This window comes from Cricetulus griseus, chromosome 7, assembly GCF_003668045.3.
Source record: "Cricetulus griseus strain 17A/GY chromosome 7, alternate assembly CriGri-PICRH-1.0, whole genome shotgun sequence".
NCBI classification, from domain to species: Eukaryota; Metazoa; Chordata; class Mammalia; order Rodentia; family Cricetidae; genus Cricetulus; species Cricetulus griseus.
The window spans coordinates 103679827-103699933 of NC_048600.1; the positions used below are offsets into that span (position 1 = coordinate 103679827).

General features: G+C 38.7%; 1 protein-coding gene across 4 annotated transcripts in view; it reads right to left on the reverse strand.

Moving 5' to 3' along the window:
* Positions 1–20107, reverse strand: part of Stxbp4 (syntaxin binding protein 4) — a 152512-nt gene that overhangs the window by 89787 nt on the left and 42618 nt on the right. For all 4 annotated transcript variants that reach the window (XR_004770715.1, XM_035447410.1, XM_027426264.2 and 1 more), the window contains 4 exons: positions 19714–19810; positions 17350–17441; positions 8543–8632; positions 4248–4313 (listed from right to left, as the gene is read on the reverse strand). Coding sequence is in view for 3 of the 4 variants with exons in the window: in XM_035447410.1 (XP_035303301.1) it covers positions 4248–4313; positions 8543–8632; positions 17350–17441; positions 19714–19810 (345 nt within the window). In the remaining variant the exon portion in view is untranslated. The remainder of the gene's footprint in view (positions 1–4247; positions 4314–8542; positions 8633–17349; positions 17442–19713; positions 19811–20107) is intronic.

A 20107-nucleotide genomic window follows, 5' to 3' on the forward strand; every position in this document is an offset into this window, starting at 1 on the left:
CATTCCCATTTATTCATATTAAGTTCTGATACAGATGGTTTATTGATATAGATTTGATATTTTTATATAACGGAAGACAATTATTTCAGAGAAATAAATACAGAAAGGCCTTATGTGGAAAGGGAGGGAAGTTATTGCTGGGAAAAGACAGTACAACTGTTGGTTGGCTCTTTCTTTCCTTCATGTCTTATGTCAGCCTTAATGTAACGATTACATCAAACAGAGTTGGTATTCAACAACTAATGCGCCCCAAGAATTTAGGAAAACAAAAAGTTTTGATTAAATGTAGTGAGAACATCCCTTAACTTATTTTACACATATTTAAATGGGAAGATTCACAAATCCAAGTTTCAGAACACAAAGAACACTGAAATGTAAAGCACACAAGATAGAGGTGCTGAAGACACAGAAGTAAAAGAAGTAAAAAAAAAAAAAAAAAAACCTTAAAAGGCATACCAACTAAACACTTAATAAAATAAGGGTCAGGGGCCAGTTTGGTAGTTTGGTGGCCCAGAAGGTAAAGATGCCCATGGCTAGGCCTGATGTCCCAAGTCTACTCCTAGAACCCAAAAGCAAAATGATAAAAGGCTCTAAAGTTGTTCTCTGATCTCCATATGCCACTCAGGCACCATGCATACAGGTGCAGGGTGTGCATGGGCATGCATGACCGTACACACACACACACACACACACACACACACACACACACACACATACACACACACACACACACACACACACACACACACACACACACCCTTTAATTAAGAACTAAAACAAAAAAAGGATATTTGAACTGTAATTCCAGCAGTTTGGAGACTGAGGCAGGAGAACTGCCATTAATTTGAAGCCGGCCCAGGCTAGAGAGTAAGCCTGTTTCAAAACAAAAGTCTGAAAAATTGGCTGAACTATAGAGGACTTGAATTTTTTTAAAGTATGAGAATAGCATGAAGAGGGGTTGGAAAGATGTCTCAGTTAAGAACATTTGCTACTCTTGCAGAGAACCCAGGTTTGGTTTTCACCACCAACATGGTAGCTTACAACCATCCATAACTCCAGATGTAGAGGGCCCAAGGCTTTTTCTGACCTTGGACAACAGGCATGCATGTAGTATGATATGTACATGCAGGCCAACACTCATCTACATAAAATAAACAAATTTTAAAGAAAAGAAAGAATAATATTAAGAATGTTCTTATATTCTCCACCCAGATTTACCAAACATACCAGATTCAGCTTTTGGCCAATATGTTGCTGAATAAGACACAAGGAATTCTTATATTTTTGGTTATTAGCCTAGCCTTTAACGGCTGAGCCATCTCTCCGGCCAGACACAAGGTATTCTTACGAGCATGAATATTTATAAGCTGTTGCCAAAACATTACATGTTTTCAATCTCCTCTTTATTCAGCATGTATATGTATGTGTATGCAACATGCATGTATGCATGCATATGGTTTCTTAACCATGTAGAATAAATTACATATGTCATAGCCCTTTATCCTTAAGTACAACAGTATTCCTAGTAAAGATATGTAACTATAGCGCATTTTGGAGTGTCAAGTTCTACTCAGTATTTTCATTGATCTACCTTCCACATTCCAGATTTGTCTAGTCACCCAGTAATGTCCTTCACTATCCCCCCACCCCCCACTCCAGTATAGGATCAGATCTAGGGTCAGATTTAGATTTCCTGTTTCTCGACTCCTCTTAATGTCCAGCATTTTATCAGGTTAGGATGTATGGCTCTGAAGAATATGACACATATATACCCCCTTGACAGATGTCCCCCCAAGGTTAAGGTTAGACTTAGGCTCTACACTCTCAGTCAGAATAGCACATAGGTGACACTGTGTCCTTTTCAGAGTATCACATTTGAAGTGACAATGACTTCTTCATTGGTGAGGATAACTTTTAGCATCAAACTGGCTTCTCAATTTTCCACTGCATAATTACTATTTCTCCCTTATAATTAGCAGTGGTTTGGAGAGTTACTTTTAAACCACATAACTATGTAGATATCTTCTTGTTCATTAAAATTTCCTCCTAAATTTAGCATCTTAATTTGTCCCTAATTCAATCCTTACGAAAACATTCAAAACACTTCTTTCCAAATCTAGCAGTATCACTGCCGTTTCCAGTCCGCACTCCACAATCACCACGAGCCAGAGTGCTCCTCCCTCCCCGTCCATTACCTAATCTAATTATACAGGGTATGGACTTGTGAGTTATCATTATTCCACGGTGGTGCATCATTTACAACTGTGATTAATGCTTTGGTGTCCTGGTTCATCCAGATGCAGGCCCTGTCAGGAAGCTCCTCGTGGTATGGCTCTGTCAACTTTAGCACTGCTTACTTTGTGAAGTTGCTCCAGGCCTAAAGGAGCTGACCTCTCTGCCCTGAAATCTGGCATCTTTCTAGGAATGCACACGTGGTGGTGGTGGTGGTGGTGGTGGGAGGTTCTGAACCAGTGAGAGAGGCTGCTCATTCCATGCAGCGCTTCTAATTCCGCAAAGTTTGGCAGTTTCTTGTTCTCACTGGTTTCTTTAAGAAATTATACAATTTACTATCATGTTCCCAATGCACTTGAATATAAATCTTGGGAATTTAATTTCCATCTCTGTTTTTTTACTACATGTTTGGAACTGTCAGGCTTGTTAGCAAGCGCCTTGACTCCATGAGCCATCTTACTGGCCCTAGTCTTCTCTTCTTAATCCTTTTTAAATTTCAGACTTGAGGCCTATTTCTCTTAGCTCCAATACTTGTTGAAGGCATTCAGCTGAATGTGGAATGCTACATTACAGCTGTCTAATACTTCATTTATTCAATTGCTGTGCACATTTCACCACGATGGAAACGTTTTGTTTTGTTTTGTTTTGTTTTCTAAGACAGGGTTTCTCTGTGTAGCCTTGGCTGTCCTGGAATTCACTCTGTAGCTCAGGCTGGCCTGGAACTCACAGAGATCCACCTGCCTCTGCCTCCAGAGTGCTGGGATTAAAGGCATGTGCCACCACCAACCAGCCACCAGGACAGAAGCTTTAATTCACATTAATTCACATGAACTTTTGCAGTTTGTTAATGATGTGTTTTTTTTTTTTTTTCTGCTTAAAAAACAATCATTTCATAGAAAGGTCTTGGGTCAAGAGCACTCTTCTGTGCAGGTGCCTTACAGGTTACATTACTGATGGTCCCAGGGTGAGAAATAGGCGGATTAGTCTGCCTTCTCTTTCCCTAAGACCCTTCATTTTCTTCTTGGGGTTTTCTTTCCAGTCACTGCCTAGTCTCAAGGTATTCTGTTAACTTCAGTTTACCTGATTCTCCCTCTGAAGCAACAATCCTTAGTGGTTGCTACTTCTGGTGTACACTCTTTGGAATCAAGTCCTGACCAGCGTTCAGGATCTGGACATTAATTAGTACACCTTTTTTTTTGTCCCAGGGCTGATTTTACTTGTGGTTTGTTGGATTCTTGTTTCTCCTTACCCCTTTCAGACTCTTTAATACCTTGTCTGGTCTATGAAGCCTGGACTTCAGTGGCAGGCCGGCTTCAGGACTTACTCTGATAATAATTTACTCTCCTTATATGTACTTTCAGAGGTTTACTCTGGTCTCTGTCACGGCCATATTGAAGATATGAGTCACACATGGCTCTGTTTGTCTTCTTGGCTTATTTAATGCAGTGTGAGGGGGTTCAGAATCAAGCAACCACTCTTCTCTAACAGGGTTCAACTGACACTGAATTCTTGCTTAGCGTGTATTCACTGTTTGTGCTTCTACTTTTTCATATTGCCATTTGTCTTGTCCTAATCTACTTCCAGTTTGGTGAAGACTATGGAAAGTGAAAGCAAATATTTAATCATCTATTATTAACAATTAACTGTAACAGTGCTCTTTTGGGTGAAGTTTTGGGGAGGAGTGCTTGTTTGGTTTTTCTTTAATAAAAATCTCAAAGTACAAATAACGAAAGAAAGGAAGAGAAACAAAAGGGAAATGAAAGAGAATAGAAAAGCAACAAGACTGGTCATTTTGGTTCATGGAAGCCATTTCAGAGTTTTTACATTTGTTGAGTAACAGAGCAGGACTCTAGTGGGGATAAACTCCAAATGTTCATTTTTAAGAGTTCTACAGTTTCCTCCTGTTCCATTTGCAGCAGCAAATTCTGAGATATGATGAAGTATCACTGCTTTAAAATTTGGGTAGGCTCATGCATCCCACCTTCATGCACCCCCCCATCCCCACACAGACTTACCTGCTTCACGTTTTGGAGTTCTTCTGTTAACTGCTTCCTATGTCTCTCTGATTCAAGTAGTTTCTCCTGTGTTAGAAACCACTGAATTAATAGCATGTCATTGTGACACCAAGTATGATTTCTAGTCTTTTGTTTCTAAGGTTATTCTCCAAACATCAAATTGCTAAAATCTCCTAATGCAATTCCTGGTCATTTTCCTGGTCTCACATAATACTAACTAGTAGTCACCCAAGTATAATTATGGTGAAAATATTCTTTATTACTGTAATGTTATACAATGTCAAAATCTGAAATCCAAAAGAAGTCAGTCAGGATTGAAATGGATAGATAGCAACTAAATTTTGGGTGATGGCTATCATACCAAGGAGCTACCAGATAAAGGGCCTTATTATTCTGAATTGAACATAAAAAGCTTCTACTAATACCAAAGAAAGACTGGGTTGACTTAGTTTCCTAATGTAATTTTAGCCCATTTCCAAACAATTAAGTCACAAAACGGATATAACTATTATAGCCAAAATATGAAATACATAGTTGAATGTAACATAAAGGTAAAATATTATCATCTTTGAACCTAGAGCTAAACCACACATGTTCTCTTAGATGTCCTATCTTGTTGAGTGGTCTAGTAAAAAATGGCTAGTGTCTTAGCCAGCTTACTGAAAATGTGAACAGGCTATTTGGACCTTAACTAGAGTGGTGAAGATTCATGGCAACATCATCATGTTTAGAAGAAGCAAAATCTGACCTCTGGAGTAACCCAGCCTGCTATGGTCTAGGAGGAGAAATGAAGGCAAGTGAAGGTGAATACAACATAGGGGTCTAATAACTGCCACAGGTCAGCAGCGGAGAGCCTGGGGCCTTCTGTGGGTTTACACTCTGCAAGCCCCCTTCACTACTGGTGCTCTGCTCTGTTTTCCTTTGCACCTGTAAATGGGAAATTTACCTATACCCACTCTTCTTTCAAAGTGGGAACAGTCTGAATTCTGTGAGAGTCTTAGGGTTAAATAGTTCCCATAGCACTATTAAGGAGAACTTCTTCGAAATAAAAATTAGCCATGGGCCAATTTGTACCTCAAGTGAGACACAGAGACTCTGAGCTGTCGAAGGATGCTGATGAGTGGTAGCAGACCATTTCTATTCTATGGTCCTCACTTAACGAGCTCTGCTGCTCTCTCTCTCTCTCTCTCTCTCTCTCTCTCTCTCTCTCTCTCTCTCTCTGTGTGTGTGTGTGTGTGTGTGTGTAGACACCTGTAGCAAACAGGTATAATGACTAAAAATGCAAACATTGTCAAGCAAAACGTTTACTGCTTGACATACCATTTATACGTTTAAGTTTTAATTTAAATTAAATTTTTTCGTTTTATTTTATGTGTATGGTATCTGACCTGCATATATGTGTGTGCACCACATGTATATTTGGTGCCCACAGAGGTCAAAAGGGGGCATAGGATCCCCTGGAACTGGAGTTATAGATGGTTGCAAACCATCATGTGGGTGCTGGGAATAGAACCTGGATTCTAATGTCTGGAGAGCTACAAAAGATGACACCAACTAACAATCTAAGCAACAGAGGAGAGGCTACCTTAAATGCCCTCTCCTGATAATGAGATTGATGACTAATTCATATGCCATCGTATAGCTTTCGTCCAGCAGCTGGTGGAAGCAGAAGCAGACACCCACAGCTAAACCTTGAACTGAACTGAAATCCAGATGCAGAGAAGGAGGACTAATGAGCAAAGGGGTCCAGATCAGGCTGGTGAAACCCACAGAAACAGCTGACCTGAACAAGGGGAGACTCTTGGTCCCCAGACTGATAGCTGGGAAACCAGCATGGGACTGATATAGACCCCCTGAATGTGGGTGTCAGTGAGGAGTCCTTGGAAATCTATGGGGCCTCTTGTAGTGGATCAGTACTTATCGCTACCATAGGAATGGACTTTAGGAGCCCATTCCACATGGAGTGATAGTCCCTGAGCCTAGACACAAGGGGGTTGGCCTAGGCCCTATCCCAAAGAATATGACAGACTTTGAAGACCCCCTATGGAAGGCCTCACCCTTCCTGGGGAGCAGAAAGGGTATAGGATGAGTAGGGTGTTAGTTGGGGAGGTCAAGGGAGGAGAGGAGGGAGAGGGACCTGCGATTGACATGTAAAATAATTTTCTTTCTAATAAAAAAAAATAAAAAACAAAAAAAGACAAAAAAAAAAAAAAGAACCTAGATTCTCTGTATTGAACAACAGGTACTCCTAATGACTGAGACACCCCTCCAGCCCTCATGAAACTTTAGAAATGAATGGGTCTCAGAGAAAAGATTTAATGTAGAAGAAATTTAAGGCAGAGTCTTTTTATTCTGGGACTTCGGGTTTTGCAACATTAAAATATGCTCAATTATAGTTCATGAACTTGAAAGGGGATCTTGATTAAACAGCTCCTCATGGGGCCCTTGCTTAAATGTTACATCAGTGTGGTTTTCAGTTTTAAAGTTAAAGTTCTAGCAATTAATATTGGCATTAAAATAAAACTCAAAATATATCATTAAATCTAACAGTGATAAAATTTAGGGAAACCAAAAATATCTAAGACCCTTTGAAACCTGTGACATCTGTGGATTTTGTTTGCATAAAGATGAATCACATAGAAAATTCTGTCTTGCCAATGGAACCAACACTACAGGGCTGTTCCAAGAGAGTAAGAAGAAACTAATGATTTGAAAAATGAATTCTCTATTTCCATCTAGATACACCAATTTGTGGAAAGGTGGTGTTTTCAGAGTTATAAAATATAACCACAGTTGTGGGATACTCATTTATATTCAAAGGAATATGAATTGCTAAAGCCTTATGAAAGAAAATTGGGAGAAATATATAGAATGTTTTACATTGGTATTCTCTAATATTGCAATTCCATTTTGGCAGATTTACTGTGAATTTTCACAAGTGCCCACCCACACATCTACAGTCACTAAAAATGGAATTATCATTATCTTTACAAATTTACTTTTCTTTCATTTTCATGTGTGTGTATCTATTGTGTGTATGTCACATATGTGTGGGTGTCCTTGGAGGGTAGAAGATGGTGCTACGAGCTGATGTGGTTGTTGGAAACCTAACTGGGGTCCTCTGTACTAGGATAATGTTCTCCTAACAGTTGAGCCATCTCTCCAGTCCCTGGAGTTAGTTTTGATAATGGAAAACTGAAGATAACCCAAATATCCATTAACAGAGACATGGCTAAAAACCCTGTAAAAGAAGCACCTGGTATAGGGGATCTCCACCATGGAAGACACAGGAGCGCTGTGGTAGAAGTTGCCATGACTCATCTTGAAGCATGGGCAAAACCGAAGCCAACCTATAATAAAGTGGTTCTGTAAGAACTGATCTATGCTTCTTTTTAATTGTTTAAAGAATTCATTTTTTTAAGCATTTTTTTTTTGGTTACAGTTAAAGGTAGAAGTTGGTACAGAAGTCCCTATGTGTCTCTGACCTCTACACATATTTGTTTATTTAAAAAAAAATGTGATTTGGCTGTCTTCATATCTCTGAGAGTATATGCTAAAATTTTTTAATATCAACTTCCTCTAAAATCTGGCATTATAAAACAACAGTAGAAAGAAAATGGTGTTTCTCTTTTTGAATAAAGAATTTATACCAATGAAATTAAATAACTAGAAGGACTTCTAACAAGAGTTTAAAATGCATATTTTTATGGTAAAGTGATCATAAAGTAATTATGTTGTTTTCCTTGTAAAAGTCAGGATTTAACTTAAACCCAACATTCCACTAAGAACAGAATGCCACTCTAGAGAGTGAATCAAAATGTTATCGTGTATTTGGAGCATATGTGATTTGTTCTACCCTGAAAACACAGTGCCTTCATTTTCAAGTTGCATTAGCAAAACACATCGGCCCTCAGACATGGCCCTGCACCTGGAAAAAAAAAATTCATTTCCTACGAACAGCAGAGGATTCAAAATTATCACAGCTTGCTTCGTTTGGCTCCTCAGCTACATCTGCTGTTGCCACCAATATGAGAGAAGAGGAGGAGGAGGAAGAGGAGCCAGATCAGACACGAGAGGAAACCTACTGCACACACCGGATCTTATGTGTGTATCACAAGGTGGGGAAAAGTGAGTGGAAACTACAGGATAGCTCTCTAAAGACAATTAGACAGGCGATTTGATCCTATCTGATACTAACATACTTCATTAAGAACAAAATGAGCTCAATACTGCAGAATCCGGGACGGGCTCATGTTTTTAAAAAGGAAACATAAGGAAGCCGGAGGGATGGTTACCTTAAGCACATTCACTTCTGCCCGGGCAGCATCTCTTTCTTGTCTAAGTTTTCCCATTTCATCTGCTTCTAGAGAATCACAGGGAAGAAGCTGTCAACATTAAAACACACAAGTTATGCATCAGGTGCTAACCTTGAAAACAGAAAGTCATTTTTCACTACCCTCAAACTTTTGCCCCATGACTAAATTCAGGTTTTCTTTTGGGGTTGTTTGATGAGGTAAAAGAAAACTAATGTACATTGTTCTCTTAATGGACACTGCTCTCCCAAGCTTTCCCTTATACTGTTGTTACTTATAATTTATATGATTAAAAGACACATGTTTATATTTTTATATTTTAAAGATGTATTTTTTATTTTATATGAATGAGTTTGTGCCTGTGTTTATGTAGTGCATGTGTGCAGTACCTATGAAGGCCAGAGGAGGGTACTGGATCCTTAGGAACTGGAGTTAACAGGCACCCTATAGGCATTGGTGCTGAGTCCTGAACTCAGGTACTCTGTAAGAGCAGCCAGTGCGCTCAACTACTGCACCATCTCCAGACCCAAGCTGTCTTGAAATGCTCTCTCCTGCAGTGCTAGCCACTGCCTCCCGTGCTTTCTGGAATTTCACGTTATGGCTAGTGGGATTTATTCCTATATCTTTACTAGGAGGGGAGTGCTATGGTTCCCTTTCATCCATAAACTAAGTGACCAAAATCACTGTCATGCTCCAATTTGTGACTTTTCAGAAATGTTCAAGTCCCTCTCTTGCTGTACAGATATTTCAAATAGCTTTGATTGTTTGTACCTGTCAGAACCTTTAACTTGCATACTATAAAGCACCATCCATCCATCCATCCATCCATCCATCCATCCATCCATCCATCCATCCATCCATCCTAATCTCCTGAATAAGGGTTTCTTATTTCCCAATATCCACTGAGGTCCCATCATTCATAAACATACTCATGAGAAATTGAATTATTGCTAGCTCATTCCTCTCCCCTGGGTGTCACATCTAAGTGGTCAGCAAGTTCCACTGATGACATACTTGTTTTGTGTTCATATCATAATCTGTCACTCCCATTCTTGACACAATTGCTGTACTTTAATTCTCCTGTATTTGGATTTTCTCTATTTCCCTACATCCTAACCCCAATTTTCCTTTCTCATAGGATACACACAGTTACTATTTCTAAAAGGTCACTTTGATTATGGCACAATATTCTGTTTCATGGATTGCTGCTACAGATTAACATATAAAATTATATATTATATTGGGCCCTTTAAGATCTAACATATAACCTTTATGAATATGATTATCATTTTTGAAGTCTACCTTTTGTCAACAATCACATTTTATCTTTTTTTTTCTGTTTCATTCTAAGATTTTGTATTGGTGATGGTCATTGGTGATGGTGAGACAGGGTTGGTTATGAACTTGTCTCAACCTCCCAAGTGCTGAGTACAGCCTACAACACCACACTCACTTTCATTCTAAACTCCTTGGTCTCTCCTCTGAGAAGACTCAATTTAATCTTTCTTTAAAAAATGAATTCAAATGCTAACTTTATTATGCACCTCCTTGAATGTTCTAAGTTCTGTTACTATTCTAGCCCAATGTCCTTTGAAAATTATAATTATTTGTGTACTTGGCTCTCTGGAAAAGTATAAGAAGCAAATTTTATCTATCTTAATTAGCGTGTGCCATGGCGCCTAACACAAAGTTATCAACATTGTACTTTATCAGTATATATCTGATATCATAAGATGGTTCTTTAGAAGTAATAAGGAGTTTATTGATAAACACAGTGCGAATTATGATTTATATCCTGACCCAGTGTCAGTGAAACATTACAGTCTCATCACACATAACTCTGTTTGATATTTTCATTCAGTGTTATGTCATTTTTTAAAACAATGGCCTCAATACACCAAACTAACAAGAACTTAAAACTGTGAAAAATCTACTTTGGGGAATTTACATTTACATGTTCACTGCTGTTTGAAAATAATCCATTTGTGATACTTGATCACACTAATACATCCATCATACTCTAATGAACTTCAGTCTGTTGCCAAGTCTGGAGTTGTGTTGGGTATGGATGTAGGCTCCAACCTTCCCTTTTCTGTGTATGACCTTGTACTGGTAGCAGGTGTAGCACTGTGTGAAGTTTTTAATATAGAAATGATTATTAGAATCACAGCAAGATACTTATATTTTGGGTTCTAAATGCTACATTCTCCTAAATCCAAAAGTTCATTGTCAAATAAACAAGAGCAGTACTGACAAGCACTGACTTAGCAATTCCTCCTTAAAAAACACGAGAGCCTGACATCTGAATCAGAGAAAGTGATGATTGGAACAGCTAGTTACAGGGCACACACCCTGTGATTCTAGTTATGAAGTGCAAGAATGATGGACTCCTCCTCTGTAAGGTCAAAGCAGCAGTTCCATGCCCAGGTGAGATTGGAAGAGACTTTTGAGTGGTGATTTCAAATGAGATACATGACAGGGCTGGGTGGTTGGTGACACACACCTTTAACCCCAGCACTCAGGAGGCAGAGGCAGGCAGATTTCTGTGAGTATAAGGCCAGCCTGGTCTACAGAGCTAGTTGCAGGACAGCCATGGCTTTTATACAGAGAAACCTTGTCTCAAAAAACAAAACAACAACAAAAAGATGCATGACAGACATCCATGAAGCTGTAGACTTATTGCTGTGTCTCATCATGTGTTTGTGACAGTTCAGTAAAGATATTAAAATATTAAGAAGCTGGATGTGGCAGTACATGCCTGGAATCCCAGAACTTGAGGGTAAAGCCAGGAGGAACAGGAAATCATGGCTAGCTTAGGCTACATAGTGAATTTGAGGCCAGCCAGGGTGGCAAAGAGCTTCTTAAAACAAACAAACAAACAAATAAATAAATAAACAAATAAATCAATAAGTAAATAAACAAAACAAAAAATCCAAATAAAATAAAACTAATAAAAATAAAACAATGGATTATGAAACAACAAACTAGGACACAGTTGCCAGCAGAAATTCCCTGCAACTTTTTCTGCTCTTTTCTCCTTCCCTTCCCAGGTGTGGCATAAATCCTAGTGCTTCTTGCCTTAACACTCTTAAGGACTCCTTCCCCAGGACAGCAATCAGACTTCCACTCAGAGTCTCTCTGCTTTCTTGACCTCTAATTCAGAAAGCATTAAATATCTCATCCTCTTTCCCACATCCCTTCCAGAAGTTGCCAAAATCTCCAGCTGGCCTGCTCTGTTGCTTTCTCTCAACTCTAATAGAAACATCCTCAAGTTTTCTTCTGAATCCATCTTCAAATTCTTTTATTTGTAACACAGACCTTGTACCAGGGATCCTCTGTCTCCCACTCCTATACTGTTTGGTGGGTCTAAGTGATGCAAACTGAAACTGAAGATCTTCTTAGATAGAACAGGCCATCCTATATGACTTCAGACACATAAATGAATTTGTAGACCCGTGATGTGTCACTTTAGCTTTTGTTGTTAATCTATCTGACAGCATTTGTGTTCAACAGTGTCCCCACCAGAATCCAAAAACCCAACTTTTGGGTGATGATGCATCAGAAAATCCAGCCTGTGTTCCAGATGAGCAAAATCTGATGCTAGGACCTTTGGATAGAGAACGGACTGCCTTTTACTCCTCTGCTCCTGTGGCCCACTCTTATTTAGCAAGGATTAGGAAGTATCTAAAGTACTACTCAGCAGAAGATGAAGAACCTAACATTCCCACCTACCCCTCTATCTACCCTTCTATGATTATGAAGGTCCTTATTCCTCTAGGAGGAATTGTAGGGGATGGTAGGTAGGGAGATAAAAACTGAAAAGGACCATTTGTGGCCACCAGCTTTTCAAGTACCAGTTACAAGATATGCATGGTATGATTTATGGATGACATCTTTCCTAATACACACAGTAAGTATGCCCCATGTTGGAAATCCCCTTTTGAGATATACAAATACCAACATAGTAACATTCTCTAATGTAAACTGCATGGTTTATGGGTTATGATTGGTAACCTCCTCTACAAATAGTTTGGCTGGAGGATGACAATACCTTTTAATGTGGTCAAGAAAAGACCTTGCCCAGCCAAGGCAAGTGGATCTCCTGTAATGAGCAAAAAACCTTGTTTTACAACCTCAAGGTGGGTACCCTGATGTCAGAAACATATACTTGGAGTCATGGCAGAAATGGGGGGGACTAACATCCTCTTAATGAGATATGTATTCACATACCCCATAAGCTCCTCTTCAACCAGCTGCTTGAACACCCGCAATGCTAAGCTTGTTTACCTTCTGAATTCTGACTCTCTGAGCAGTAACTTTTTGTCCTGCCCCCTTTCCATGTCTCTTCTCTAGATACTATCCAGAATCCTAAGCCTCATTGTTCTGATACTCATGGCATTTTCATTCTCTTGTAAGTCTCCACCCACTCCAATACAGTGACCTCTGACTCCTTTAGGAGGTGAAGCCTAGTGGAAGGTCAATGCTTTTTGGCTGGGCCTTCCTCGCCTTCTATTATCCATCTCTCTCCCCACAGCAGCTGAGACCTGCAACTTACTTGCTCTGTGTTTTCCCTCTCAAATGCCAGTGAGATTGACCTTAGCCTTAGTTTCTGATTCTGTTTTAAAATTCTTTTAGCTATGTGACTAAGAACCTGAAAAGGAGACTCTATATCTCTTGGTAATATTCCCACTTTTAGGTTTAAATATGTGTCTTTCATTTTTCATTCCATTCCATTCTCCGTCTACTTTCGCTCAGCTTAACTTTGCCTACTTTATCTTCCTTCAAGGCTGAAGGCACAGAGACAAGTCACTGTCCTTAACCTTTCCTCTTAAAATGCCTTACAGTCCAGGGACAATGGGACTGGAGACAAGTGACTAAGTCTACTCTCAAGCAACAATGAACCTATAGGACACACCACCCCAGAATGAAAACAACTGTCAGCAATACAGAGCATATTCCCTGGAGCAGATTCTTTTATAGAAACCAGTCTCCTGGGTTGATGATATCCAAGGACCATCTTGTAGTGCTATAGCTCAGGCACAGATAGGTGGGCCCACACCTTGACCAGGATTACTTAATTATTCATATATCCTGGCCATGACCCAGTACCTTGCTCTATTTAAATCAAAAGCTCACACCAACACCCTGAAGATGGACCTGGGAACCACTAGACCCCCTTTATATGTTCTTCCTAATGTGCCACAGTTGAATAAAACTCCTGTCTGTGCTTTTCACACAGAAAGGGAAGAAAAACCAACTATCTTTATCAGCCACAAAGAACATATGAGTTCATCAACTATCTTTATCAGCCACAGAAGGAGAACACAGGCACCCCATGTAAAATAATTAGAAACTTGACCCTATTATTGTGAAAATATGGCTGGGGTAGCCATAGTGGAATTTCCCCACCTTCACAGATTGTCAACATCATCTACCACAGACACTGACTGTTTCAGAGCAGGCATTCCACTGTTTTTGAACTTAAACACTTTTGGGACTTACACAATGAAACAATAACTTGGTTTTCATTTGTTTCTGGTGAGCTACTTAACAACTGGTGACTTTCATAGTGCTCTTAAAATTGTGGTATTTTCTCCCCTCATGAATTGTAAGATGAAATTTTTAATGAAATAGAATTCAATAATATTAAATGAGAATTCAGTGTGTGCTTTGGGAGACTTCTTTCATTGTACATGTGACTGGAATGGGAAATGTGTTCTTATTATGGATTCAATTGGAGAAGAAAAGGAAAGCTCACACTTGACAACAATATCATCTGTGTGATTATAAGCAGAAGGCGACAAATAGAATTCCATAAATTAATAATGACTATTGCACAACATTTTGATCTACAGCCTCAACAGGAAATCATTGGCACACAGAGCATGTTGCACAACTGCCATCAGTATGGTGCTTTTGCTTTCAAAGCATTGCAGACTGACTACACTCTTATCTGCCCTAAAATCCTGTTGGTAAGAAGGAAACAAATTACTCATTCAGAGCATGTGCATCGCTTTGCAGCTGCTCCAAAAGCCCTGCATGCTCATACAGGTCTCCATGCTACTGGCACACCATGAAGAAGCGTTGCCTTTGCTCGAGAAATGGGCACATCAACCTTGAGAACTGTTTAGCAGAAAGACACAGATTTGCAGGGAATGTTCGCTAGCTAAGTGCCTAGACACAAATCTGCAAAAGGAAAGAGGGCTCTACAGTTCAGCTTTTTGCTAAATGCCAAAGGATTCCTTCTAGTAAGTTTGTGCCTTCATTCTGAGTCAGGTACTCTCTTTGGAGTAACTGAATAGCTAGGCTTTTGGAAGACTGTGATGAGTAAAATGATCAGTGGTAAAATAAATTACTTATTGAATTTTTCAAAAAGTGGTTTGAAATGTTAAAAAATGTGGCATGAGTAATCTTTAAATGAGAGGATCAGATTCATTTTTACCAATAAATTAGTCATGCAGCTACTCTGCATTTCTAGCAACATATAAACTAATACCAGCATTGAAGCTCCCTGTCAATTAGACCTATTATTGAAAAGCAATCAGGCTAAGGTTTCGATGTGGTTTGTTCTTAAAGGATTCACATTTTGGAGACATGGTGCTCAGTGCAGTGAAGAGGTGGGGATGTTTTCAGGAGGTGAAGCCTAGTGAAAGGTCATTGCTTTTTGGTTTTTAAAATGTGATCCCTTAGTCTCACAAGGGCTCCTTCCTTTGTGATGCAATCTGTCTATAGGCCTTCCCCAGAGGTCTGTTCACTGATCCTCTCCAATATTGGACTTTGATCTGTAACCGTAGAGCTGGTAGCTAAAGAAACTTCTTAGTCAATCTAACTGGTTATAAGCAGTTCATTATAGCAACAAAAAATTGCAATACTACAATTAGAGCTCCAAATATAATTATGAAAAGTGGGACATGGGAATTTTCTTATTTATAAACTTTAATTAAAATAGAAAATATAAGACTTCTAAATATAAAGTGATATCAGGATATCATTCAAGGCATATAGAGAATAGAAGAGCTAACAGATAAAATGAAAGACCAATTTCTGAGTATAAAGTATTGATGTATAAATTTAAAAGAATAGTTATAGGCACCAAAAACTACTGTGTTTGGATTCTACTAGATGTACTGTAAAGTATTACAAAAAGTGTAATTATTGGAAACCAAACAACACTAGGATAATATACCATTGAGTTAGGTAGAAAAGCATAAGAATGTATTATAGAGTCAGACACTCAATAGTTGCACATATCCAATGTATAAAAAAATAAAAATTCTTTTTCTAATAATATCACAAAGTATATCAAATTTGGTAGTTAATTTGATAGACATATTTGAGGTGTATATGAAACATGTCATACTTTTTTCAAAACAAGAACAAAAATATAAATAAATAAGGGAAAGTAAGTCATGCTCAGTTTGCAACCAAATCATTCAGTGCAATTACTATAAAGTAAGTACCTCAAATATTTGATATCATGGAAAAATTATTTAAAACTTCATTTTCAGATCAAAGAAAGAAGCTAATAACAACATCCTTAGCTTGCTAATATCAGTGAACCCAGTATTAACTAAATATAATGCACTAGCAGAGAGAAATAAGTGAATAGAACAGAGAGCGGGACAAAGAACATATCTGCATACAGAGTTAGATATTTACTATATGCTTAAGTTTGCATTTCAAGTCAATGGGAAAATCAGAGAAGGATGGGTTACTAAGTGACTGGAACAAGGATGAGTAGTTATACATACATAAGCATGAGTACCTTCTGGCTTAAGGAGATATGTGAACTACATATAGTATGTATTTGGGCTGAATGTTCAGTAAATATCAATAATCCATAACAGAAAGTACTAAAAGATTTGATGAGGAAGATTTCAAAGTTCTGTAGATTAAATCATTTATGAAGTAAGTAAGCTTCATAATTCAATCTTACTAAGACACAACAGCTGGCAAAACTTTGTTTTGTTTTAGGAAGCGCAAGTGTGGTTGCCCTGACTTTTCTGAGTAGGGGCTTGCCACTAGTAACTGAAATGGAACACGCATGGAGGAGAGAACCTGTGGGTTTAGAACTGTATGCCCTTAACATTATACCTCATGGGAATGGCTCAGATTGTGACATATAACTGGGTGTGCGCTCATAGGCACTTTTCTGTGCATATATTATGATGATTCCAGACAGACTGGGATGGGTACACACTCTACTCTGTGTTGCTAGCTAATGATAACGCATGCCTTTCCACATGGCAGACTGTCAATACTGCTCAACTAAGGGGTGGAACATAGCACAGGGGCCTGAGGACAAAGAAGACAGAAAAACCTTATACTTTTGATTAATCTGTAGTTTTACATATTTGTTCAAGGAATGTGTTTTGTTCGGAGAATTTTTGTGTGTATGCTTGTGAACCTGTGTGCACTTGTCTACACGTGTGTGTGCATTCATGTGGATGCACACGGAGTAAGAGGCTGACATCAGGTATATTTATTTGTCCCTTCTTCTCCACCATAGTTTTTGAGATCAGGTCTCTCATTGAACCCGATATTCATCAAGTCAGCCAATCGGCCAGCAAGGTCCTAGAGATCCCGTCTGCCTACTGAGCACTGCTGATTGGTGGTGCTCAAGTCCTACTTCCACGTGAGTACTAGAGACCCAAGCTCAGGTCTACACATCCAGACAAGTGATATAATTTGAGAAATTAAAATCCAGTGTAAACTGGAGAACATGACCCACAACATTCAAGGATGTGCCCTATGTTCAATCAAAACATAAAACAGAGGGCATACTCTACCTGTGAGTCCAAGATGCTGGAGATCTCATGGGCACTGACATTTACTTCATCCAACTGCAAGCAAAACAAATTCCTGGCAACCTGGACGAAATCTAAAGTGAACATATTATGATAAGAACGTAGCATTTATTTTCTTATTTTCTTCTTAACAGATACTACTTTCTTCTCTGGAAAGCTAAAGTTATGCGTTTCAGGTTAGCTTACACAAATTATCCTAAAACAGTACTGACAAAAGTGACAAGTAAATATAAATTTAGATAATAGAAATGCCATGCTTTATATCACTTCAGTTAGCTTTGTCACATAATTCAGTTAAACCATAAAGCAAACACATATCACAGACATCTAATTGCCTAATTCTCACATTATGCACACAATGCTTTTTGGGGAAAAAAAAAAGAGGCAATATTATGACAGGGCTTTTCAGGCTGAAAGAATCTTCATCATAATAGCAACAGTCAGTTTTTTTTAACAGCTGTATGTGTCTAGGGATCATCCTCACACCATCCCTTACCTCCTTCTGAGGCAAGTCCTTCCTCTATTCTACAGATGAGCAAATCAGGGCTGAGACAGGCTTTCTTAAATTTACCAAGGCCACTCGGCAAGTTGAGCATCAGACACTGTGATGGTCCACCGGTCAATGTATCCTAAGTAAGTTTTCATTGTAGCTATTGCATTGTAATTTCAAAGGATCCTTATAAATGGCCTCTGTTCTGACTTTACAAATTTCTGCTCTTTATGGCTGCATTATCGATTCTCATCTTTCTAAGGGTATTAGTTTATCTAAAGTTACTTTCTGCTCTCACCATTTCTTTTTCTTTCTGTTTTCCTGATACTTTTGGGATGGATCTTATCAAAAAAACCTTGATTTTTGAGTTTACATTTAACAATGAATGAGGCACTAAAAAGTTTCTTGGAAATTATGTGTGCATAACTTGCCTTGTCAAATGAAAGGATTATTTTACTATAGGAAAAACAGTCTGGTGGTCTGCTGGCATTTTGTTTAGATTCCTCAAAGACACACCCTCCTATGGTTATAAACATGGATGCAAACGTCACTGAGCATCTGGGTACGTGTTTTGAGCAATGACTCACCACAGACAACTCCAAATTCCCTTGCTTCTAGTAAGTACAGTTCCACAACATCTCTGGTTTGATTTATTAATGAAATATGTACATTTTCTCCTGGAAGTTTAAGCCAATAATAGGTGCTACAGTGATTAAGAAAGGGAGAAGGTAGCATGGATAAATGTCCGTATCAGCATTTCTAAGAAATCTGATTTTAATGTGCAGCCTAAACCAGCCTAAAGTTGTATTTACTCCAGACTAGCTTGCCCTGCCTGGGAGCCTTCCATCTTCAGGTGCCTGTGCTTCACCTGCCTCTGCACACTAACGTAGGTACTGCTCTCTCTGCACTCATCTTCTGTCCTTACAAATACACACACACACACACACACACACACACACACACACACACACACACACCCAACACACACAACTTATAAGGGCAGAAGACGGGTGCAGAGACAGCAGTGTGTGCTGTGGGGGGGGATTGTTGTTGTAGTGGAATGTATATTTCCGTTTCCTGTTACTATTATCTGCCGGGTGATTTTCAAGAAGAGATGGGACCCCAAATATCTGTTTTTCCTCCTTTCAAATATAAAAAAGGAAATTTCTTTATTTTAATAGAGATGTTTTAAAATGATACAACGTAGCATTTATTGTGTGCACTATAGAACAAATGCTAGGTAATCGTTACATTCAAGTAGTAGAACAGACAAATAGGAAACTGTTTTTGGAACAAAGCTTAGTGGTAGATATCAAAATTCCAAACCATTGTGGGGGTTATCCTATTAAAAAAAAAAGAGAGAAGAAATTGCTACATTTGTAAGTATAAATGCAGATCTATAAAAGCTGCAACAAATATAAATTTGTAATAACAGCTACCGAGAAACCATCAATATGCCAAGAGTGGAAAACTTGGTACATTATGCCATAATTACTCAGTGGACAAAAGCTTCCTATTCCCCTAGCTGAAAAAAAGGAGGTAGGAGTAATTAGTAGTGAAATTAAAAAATATATTTTGCACTGATTCCTTGTGTTATTATTAAAGCAACGATTATGCCATTAATAAAGCATGCAAAAAGAATGTGATGTGATGGGTCCTGATAAAGGTCTCTCTTTTGCTGACCCAGCCAGGTTAGTTTCAATGGCTGTTTTTAAAGTGCCTGTTAAGGAATGTGCAGTGGCATGTTGTGAGTTTTCATTCTCCCTCTGAGGAACAAGTTCTCTTAATGAAAGTGGGTCACAATGACTTCCACCAACTGTCTGTGATAGTACATCATGATGCACTTAAGACATTACCTCCAAAAGATACTGTCCCCTTTGAGTCTGCCTGGATTTGCTGTCTCAGGGCTTCGTGTTGTTCCTTTGTTGGCTGAATACCGAGGTAATTGAGAGCCTGGAAGGAAACGGACTTATGTGAAGCAATTTTCGAACTTCCAAAGGGTAAAACATTTTACTAGGACAATATTTTACAATGCAGTGGAAAACCAAATCATCAGGGGGAACCGTGACCTGAATTAGATCCCATGGAAAGTCTGTTGACCGTAGGTTAACTATCTATAAATGATCACCTTCCTGAGTCTGCCACACCCCATCCCCACAGCAAATATCTCGGCTAATACCATATTTACAAACATGGCTACAGGACCAGAAATAAAATTATTTTCTAGTTTATGTGACCTTGCCGAAGAAA